The sequence below is a fragment of the Chionomys nivalis genome, chromosome 20, assembly GCF_950005125.1.
Source record: "Chionomys nivalis chromosome 20, mChiNiv1.1, whole genome shotgun sequence".
NCBI classification, from domain to species: domain Eukaryota; kingdom Metazoa; phylum Chordata; class Mammalia; order Rodentia; family Cricetidae; genus Chionomys; species Chionomys nivalis.
Window position 1 is genome coordinate 11,916,663 of NC_080105.1, and position 8,395 is coordinate 11,925,057.

At 44.7% G+C, this 8,395-nt stretch overlaps 1 protein-coding gene across 6 annotated transcripts in view; it reads right to left on the reverse strand.

The window, feature by feature from the left end:
- Positions 1-5,779, reverse strand: part of Ints10 (integrator complex subunit 10) — a 31,064-nt gene extending 25,285 nt beyond the window's left edge. For 3 of the 6 annotated variants that reach the window (XM_057753024.1, XM_057753022.1, XM_057753028.1), the window contains exons 1-6: positions 5,597-5,779; positions 5,091-5,158; positions 3,447-3,550; positions 2,666-2,805; positions 1,387-1,468; positions 780-920 (exon numbers count right to left, since the gene is read on the reverse strand). In XM_057753024.1, the coding sequence (XP_057609007.1) occupies positions 780-920; positions 1,387-1,468; positions 2,666-2,805; positions 3,447-3,550; positions 5,091-5,158; positions 5,597-5,725 (664 nt within the window). In that variant the 5' untranslated portion in view covers positions 5,726-5,779. Of the gene's footprint in view, positions 1-779; positions 921-1,386; positions 1,469-2,665; positions 2,806-3,446; positions 3,551-5,090; positions 5,159-5,596 lie in introns of those variants that run through there. The other 3 variants (XM_057753026.1, XM_057753025.1, XM_057753027.1) reach the window with 3 other exon arrangements.
- Positions 5,780-8,395: the final 2,616 nt, after the last annotated feature.

Below are 8,395 nucleotides of genomic sequence, written 5' to 3' on the forward strand. Positions count from 1 at the left end.
TTTACTTTAGACTTTTTATTTAGACAATAACTGATAATTGTTCTTACTGTATACAGCTTTACTGTGTTAAAGTTAAAATCTTTCCTTTCCATTTTATTTAAACAAAATGGGGAAATGTTGTGGAATATTTCTTTACATTGTGAAGATGTGTCTTTGCCAAGGCACCTTCTGATTGCTTTAATAAACAGCTGAATGACCAATAACTAGGCAGGACTTCTGGGCAGAGAGAAAAGAAGAGGAGATAAATTTTGGTGCAGAAGAGACACCAGAGGAGATGGAGAGGAAGCAGGGCATGCAGGAGGAGAGGTAAAAGCCATGAGCCATGTGACAGCACACGGTTTAATAGAAATGGGTTAATTTAAGCTATAAGAGTTAGTTAGAAACAAGCCTAAGCTAAGGCTGGCAGTCCAAGGAAATCAGCTATGATCATGAGCTCTAGGCTACATCACAGAGAGGGCTCTACCACCCAGCTTGTACCTATGATGTTCATACAGTAAAACTGCTAACAGCACATGTGAGACGACTGTGCTTGTTTGGCTCCAGGATCCAAGACTGCTGGCTGGTAACGGAAGTGGCTTTTGAGCTATGGCACTCAGGTGGCGCTCAAGGTACCCGTGTGATGTTACGAACCATACTATTTCAATCAAGGGGTAGAATTGATTACAGAAATAATTACATACTTCTTTTAGGAAAACTATCAAACTAACACACATTCAGAGAGGGACTTCTGAGGGACTTTAGCAAACCAAGTCTGAGCAGGTGTAGGATGCTCCACTCACCTTGATGCGGATTTTCCAGCTGTGTGGATCGAGTGACATAGTTGATGTAGAATTCGGCCGCTTTGTTCAAGTATTTATATAACAAATTGGCAGGCAATCGAACATCATGGTTGTTAATTATTAGAGGAAGGACATCACAAACTATTGCAAGGAGAAAACAAACTATTCAGGTTGTTTGTACTAGGGTTCGAACAGAAACTAACTCATTTTCCAGTTCACTGAACACAGCATCTAAAATATATAGGGGGAATCACCCTGGCACAACTGCTTAAACGAGCTGTACCGAAGGACGTCAGTGGAGGGAGGCCGAGAGAACATATGCCCGTGGGTCTGACACCATGGCCAGAGGTCTGCTGGCCCCGGGAGGGTCTGTGGCTATGACTGTGCTTCATATGCACACACATGCTACACACATTCTAGCAGAGATAGCAAATACTAACGAACACACAAGAGGTTTTTCTTTTAAATGCTTTGCAGGTAAAAGCAAGATTAAATTTCATAATATAAAGAGCGCCTTTGCTTTGTACAAGTAACCTTGCCTCAGAAATGACAATCCCAGGTATTCTACTTACCCCAATTAAATAATACAAAATACAGCGCTTCTCACCAAATAGCTTTCGAAAGCAGTTAACGGGAGACCCCTGTTCTTCAACGGTCTCAGCTTCGAGCAGCGCCTCCCCAAGGCCGACCTGTTTAAAGACAAAAATCATGTGCACAGTGCAAGATGTCAGAATCACAGGAAGAAACAGATTCTGTTATTTGTCACATATTTCTCAAAGAAAGAAACAATTCTACTTTAAAGACTAGAAACGTCAGAGCACATCAGCGACATTGCACGGATCAAGTTCACTGACTCCCTGTTCCACGCGTCTCACGCGCCTCTGAACAGGCAAAGGTAGAGGGCTAACAAAGTGTCTACAGAAAGTCCAGCGCGAGAGTGGAGGACAGCACAAAGGATGACAGCTGGACAGATTTTCTATGACACTGGAAACCAACTTTACTCTCTGTCAAGAAGTACAAGAATGACAACAGCTACTCTCAAGAGACCCCAGTAGATAATCTTACAGTTGGGCAAAAACGTCTGAGTTTTACGGCCACCTTCCCCTCACTCGTGTCCCGGCACTGCAAAGTCTACCAATCCACGCACACATTCATTTTATTCTCTTTGCAACACTGTAGTCTTGTTGGGACAGCATAAAAGATCACAGGACAAACAGAGTAAAATGGCACCGCAACCAGCAAAGAATATAAGATCGAAATTGTGTCCCCCAAATCATATCCACTGAAGACCTCAGAATGCCTGTCATGCATGGCTTACAATAGGGACTGAAGCATCAGTAGGAATGTCACACAGAATATATACCATGTTGTCGCTCCACAATACAACCTCATAGGACCACTACCATGTACACAGTCCTTCATTGAACAAAATCTCTTTAAGGGCTGCATGACTGCATAGCTCACCTTTAAAGACGAGCATTGTCCATGTAGATAAATTAGTTAAAATGAGCTCACTGTAGAATAGGCCAGATGCAGCGAGTGGCGGCCCTTAAAGAGATTTTGGTTTATTTATGGGGGAGAAGAATATGCCATGGCACTCAAATGGAGATCAGAGGACAGTTTGCTGTGATCCATTTCCTTCTTCTGTCATGTGGGACCTAGGGATGGGATTCAGATTGCTCAGCTTGGTGGCGAGCCCTTAAATTCAAACACATTGTCAAACACGATGGAAACAGGCAACTTTCTACTGAATAACACCGTCAAATTTGGGGGACTATAACCTTAGGTTGATGAGAAGATATCTGGAGATGTGTAATGAATACCAGGGAATCGAGTGATAAGCAACTGTAGTCCTCTCTTAAAGGAAAGCAAGGAGTCAGCCCTACCCCATGCTGCACCACGGTCTCAGGGAAGCGCCTCAGCAGCAGCAGCAGCATCTCTGACCGTTCCAATGTGTTGAAGCATTGCTCTGTCACCTTTAGCAACATTTCACACTGGACCCGACCCGGAAGAGTTTCAAACAAGCCTGCAAACAAGATTTCACCTCTGAAGTTTTGTATTTCCCCACAAAGAAAAATGTTGACCTGAAAGAAGTAAGTAAGGTATTCTTTTCCATTCATAAAACTGTAAACACTTGGAATTCATCTGCACAGTAGCAGACTTCTGGACTCTAGAGTACTTGGCACAAGCGGTTTGAAATCATGAAACATTTGGAGGCCTGATGGTCCAGAGGGCAGGCATGACCTGAGTGATTCATCACCACAGACCTAGCTACACTAGGAGAAAGGCAGGAACTTGCTGAAGTTGAAATGACTGAAACCATCTGCTTGCTAATTATCTAGAATTACTAGTCTTTGGTTGGGTATAGCAACCAACCTGGAAGTTCAAAGTTTTTCTCCTATTTTGTGAAGATTGGGTTTATCTATAGGTGCTTTCTGGTTATTGTAAAATGTGTCCAAAATACAATCTCCTGATTTCATTGACAGACTGTCATGCCATAGGAACACTTAAGTAAGTGTTCTACATAAATTCTGAAGTGACCCAGTGACGTCACCGCAGACGTTCACTGTCTAGAATAAACCGTAATGTGGGCACCACTATGACAGGTGTGACTGAGACGCCTCTGACAGACGCGGTATCCCAGAAGTGGGCATTACTGTTACTCACTCCTTAAAAACTGGGTTTGCGTATCCTGCGAATCATTCCTCAGTGCTGACGTTATGATACTGATTTCTCTCCACACCACCGGCTGTTCTGGGAAATTCACAAATCTATTTTTAAAATGAACACACCAAAGTAAGATACCAGATTCAACAAAGTAAAAAACCAGCATTTAGAGAAAACCTCTTTTCTTTAGGCAAATGTTTATATACATCAGAATATGCCACGATAAATGCACAAAATAGCCTATTAGTTAAAATAACTGAGAATCCTCATAGAGTCTCTAGATGTTTCTAGGAACGGGGGACTGCAGATGCAGCTCAGTTGTTGGCAGAGTGCTTGCTTATCATGTACAAAGCCTGGGGTTCCATCCCTGTGCCCCATAAGCCAGATGTGGTAGTGAGTGCTTATAACTTGAGAGGTAAAGGCAAGAGGATCAGATTCAAGGTTGTCTTCAGCTACGCTTAATGAATCTGAACCCATGGCAATCTGGGATTCATGAGACCTGCTCTCAGAAACAAAGAGAAAACAAAAGCAATCTGAAAACCCTTATTCATCTTTTGCATGAACAAGTGACCAGCTACCCTGATCCTTTTGCCAAGTGGTCCCGCCAAGATGGACTGTATCTTCAAACCCCGAGTCAGAAGATACCCTTCCTTTCTATCAGTCACAGCAATAGAAAAAGTGATACTCTATCAAAAAAAAAAAAAAAAAAAAGGCAAATCACTGATCACAAATAAACAAAGAGTGGCAGTGATACTCCACATTTTTGGTAGCATCAGGGGCACAAACTTAAGAAACAAAATAGCAAGGTATGATTTTCCCCATGACATGGGGCAGTTGTGGTACAGCCTGTGTCCCAGCTACAAGGAGGCTAAGATAGGAGGAGCATGTGAGTCTTTTGGGTTCAAAACCACCCTGGCCAATGAAGTAAGATTCTTCTGTCTCAAGGGAAAGAAAGAAATGAAGAAAAAGGGGGAAGGGTGGAGAAAAGAAAGAAAAAAGGGGATAAAGACAACCATTTAAAGGTTGCTGGGAGTGTGGAAAACTGACAATCTTATATATCATTTGTGGAAATGGATATTTAGGATACCCTTTGCAGAGAACAACTCGATAGGTGTGAAATGCACATACCATTTAGCTACAAATTAGAGACACCAAAATATGGACAGGGCAGCGCTGACATTCCAGACATAGTTTAAAATAACTGGAAATGTGCACCAAGAAAGGAGAGGCTGAGAAGCGCTATATGGAAAAGAAGAAGAACAAGCATCTCTATAAAGTAGACATGGTGGGTGATGAAAGCAAGCTTCAGAGTGAGAGTAGGGTGCCCTCACTGTCAGCTCCCCAACGTATTTATGTGTTTCCATAGAGATGCACAGATACACACAAAACTTAAACCTTCTTTAGACGGGATTTTCACATTTCATTCTATCAATGCTGGTTTCTTACATAAACCACGGGATACAAATTTGGGGACTAAAATACAAAAATAAGCCATCTCTGCAGCAGGCGTGTTGGCAATTAAGACGGCCTGAGTTCTGGGTACCAGGGATGCAGGGTCCCATCTTCTATCAGTTGTTGATATCTGAAGAGCCTCCTTAGGGTGTCCACAAAAGGTCCTGGAAGGATCCCAGATAATTAACTCACATGTCATACAGCAACCTCCCCGCAGTGGCAGTCCTCTCTGCATTCCGCTCGATGGTGTACATCTCATACTGAAACAAGGCACACAGGGTCACAACCACCTTCCACCGCAGTAGCTGGCCCAGCTCCAGCCCACCTGCAGCGCCGCTCAGGGTTGGGCCTTCACCCAAAACACCCCCAAGGGAAAGGACAGCCTGAGCACAAAACATCCCGTGGTGGCCCCGAGCTCCGGACTGGGGCTCAGGGTTCACTCCATCCGCGGGGTTTCTGGGATCGACTGGGATAACGTTTCCGTGCAGCAGGCACTGAACAGATGGCTGCCACCATGATCAATGAATGAGTGGCCTGGGCCCTCATCCAGAGTGTGGTCTCCGCCTTAGCAGGCGCTGGGGACAAGACTGGTCGACTATGCAGTGTGGGGAGGGAGTCTGGCCGTGATCTGCACCCAGGGCCGCCCAGCTCGGCTAAACGCTCCGTTCCGCGCGTGCTCACCGCCGCGCTTGCCTCACCTGGATGTTGAAGTCGGCCGGGTAGAGGCTGCGGGCCGTGATAAGCCATGCCTTGGCTGCCCACAGGTCCTGGGGCACCAGCTCTCGGGCTCGCTGCACCAGGAACTCACAATCGCCCTGGGCCGACATCACCCGGCGACAAGTGCTTCCGGCGGGGACTCCCACGGCGCCACCAGCACCCGCCCCTCGCCGCCCCTCGCCGCCCCTCCACCCCGCGGGCGACCACTGCGCATGCCCGGAGGCCAGCCAACCACGTGGCGCAGCGCCTCTTCGGAGTCCACTGGAAACTCAGGAGAAGTGGATTTACAGCCCTCGGATTGGCATCCGGTGCGCCAGAACCCGCGATCCGGGCTCCACGTTCTAGCGTTCGCCTAGGACCCTAAGCGCGGGTCTGCCGGTGCGGGACCCGCGAGTGCGCACGGTTCCGAGTGTCCCTGAGAATCACGAACTGGTGCCCCGAGTTGGTGCCCCGGGCTGGGGTGCAGCTGGAGAGAAAGCACGACGGAGTGCTCGGCTCTGCGTTGCCCGAAGGTCCCCACTCCTGCAGACGTGAAAACCTAGGCTTGCCTGTTGCTTTTGAGCTTTGTTGAAGTCCGGTAGTCGCCCCCGCCTCTGCTCTGTTTGTTTCCCCTGAATCCTGAATCTGTTATTTTTCTCCAATACTGAACAATTAGCATTTAGAAAACCCTCGGCAGTGCGACCGAACCGCCCAGCAAGTGTTAAAATCTTTGGTCAAACGTTTGACCAACGAAAAAATACCTGCAGTATAAATCGGTGACACTTTAATGAAACCCCGACCTTGTTTTGCTTTTGAGCCCTAGAAAAAGTTTGTCTCCCTGTTATGTTGACAAGGCACTATTCCTTTTCTGAATTGGAAGAGAGTCCCGGAAGTGAGTTTTCAACGTGAGTGCTATAGTATATATAGTTTCTATTAATTGTTGTCACCAATTGCCACATAAAAGCAGGAGATAAAAGAGTCAAAGATGGCTGAATTGTTTCTTTCTTTTTTTCTTTTCTTTCTTTCTTTTTTTTTTTTTTTGAGACACATTCTTTCATAGCCCAAACTGGCCTTGAACTTTGCACCCGAGGATGACCTTCAACTCCTAATCCTCGACTTCCATCTCCCAAGGGCTGGACGTCTACCTGTCCTGACTTAATTTTTTTTTAAACAAAAGAAATTGGCATATACTTGTATAACTGAAAAATACAGATATTTAAATATGAATATATACATTTCAACAGTGAACTACAGTTCTTGAATGAAGCTTTGTTTACATTAAGGATTCTGCAAACCCCATACGCTTGGGTGAGTAGAATCTGATTGTGGAGAGCTGGGACGTAGGCTGAGAACCAGGGTTATTTAGGGCTTTATTAGATACCTGCCGCAGTACTGGCATCTGCCTACCATTCTTATCGCAGATAATCTTGTTAGATGGGCTCATTAAGCCTTGAAGACTCAAGGCTCCACTAATCTTAAAGCTAAGAATGATACAACATCTGGACATTACAGAAGAGGTTTCCCAGCCCAGGTAACTGGTGCCCTCACAATGTACCTGAGCTGGAAAATGTATTTTTCAACAACTGGTTTATTTTTATTTTTATTATTTTTGGTTTTGGGGTAAATTTTATTTATTTATTTATTTATTTATTTATTTATTTATTTATTTATTTTTGAGACAGGGTTTTTCTGTGTGACAGTCCTGGCTGTCCTGGTCACTTTGTAGACTGTTTTATGTTCTGTGATTCTAGAGCCTCTGGTGCCACCTCTACAGTGAACACGTCATTCAAGACAAGGGAAATTCCTGCCTCTGGCCAAAGGCATCACATTCATAATAAGCTTTGAATAAAGTTTCTTTTAAATTCCTTTATTGTTTTTATGTCAGTGCCATTAATAGAAATATGAAAAAGATACAGGCTTGCAAATGAATAATTTATAAACAAGAGGTCAAAACTTGTGGTGAATTAGTGTGCGAATTCAAAAAGCGCAGAACAAAGAGACTTATTTTCCCCTCTTTGGCTCAAATGCACAACGAAGCTGGAGTCTCAGTAAAGTGAGAGTTTGAACTTTGAACTTTCAAGCAGTGTTGAGATTGTGATAGATTTTGCAGACTTTTGAAGTTGGACCACATGCATTTTGTGTTAAGATATGGCTACAGGCCTATGAGGACCAGGGAGTGGAATGTGGTGGTTTGAATGAGGATGGCCCCCATAGACACATAGACTTGAATCCTTGGTCATCAGGGAGTAGCACTATTTGAAAGGACTAAGAGGTGTGGAGAAAGTGTGTCACTGTGGGTGGACTTTGAGGTTTCACAGAGCCCATTCCAAGGCCAGAGTGTCTCTTTTCCTGCCGCCTGTGGATCAGATGTAGAACTCGCAGCTACTGTGTCTCTAGCACCATGACTACCTGTCTGTCACCATGCTCCTTGCCACGAAGTCAGTGACTAAGCCTCTGAAACTGTAAGCCAGTCCCAATTAATTGTTTTCTTTGATAAGTGTGGTCGTAGTCATGGTGTCTCTTCACAGCAATAGAATATTGACTGAGATAATGCCTAAGCCTTTCCACATTCCTTGGATATTTTGGGACTCAATTTAGTTTCATTAGCACCCTTCATCCATGACTGAGCTGATGTTAGCTACAGTTCACTGTGTTAGTATGCTCACTCTGTGATGTGTTGTATCTGCTGCGATATCAGTGCTCCTGGCTCCTGGCACCTTTATGGTCCTCAGGATGTTGCTTATTTTCTCAATGATGCCAGGAACAACCAATTATGTGATGGTTTTGCAGGCCCATGTTCT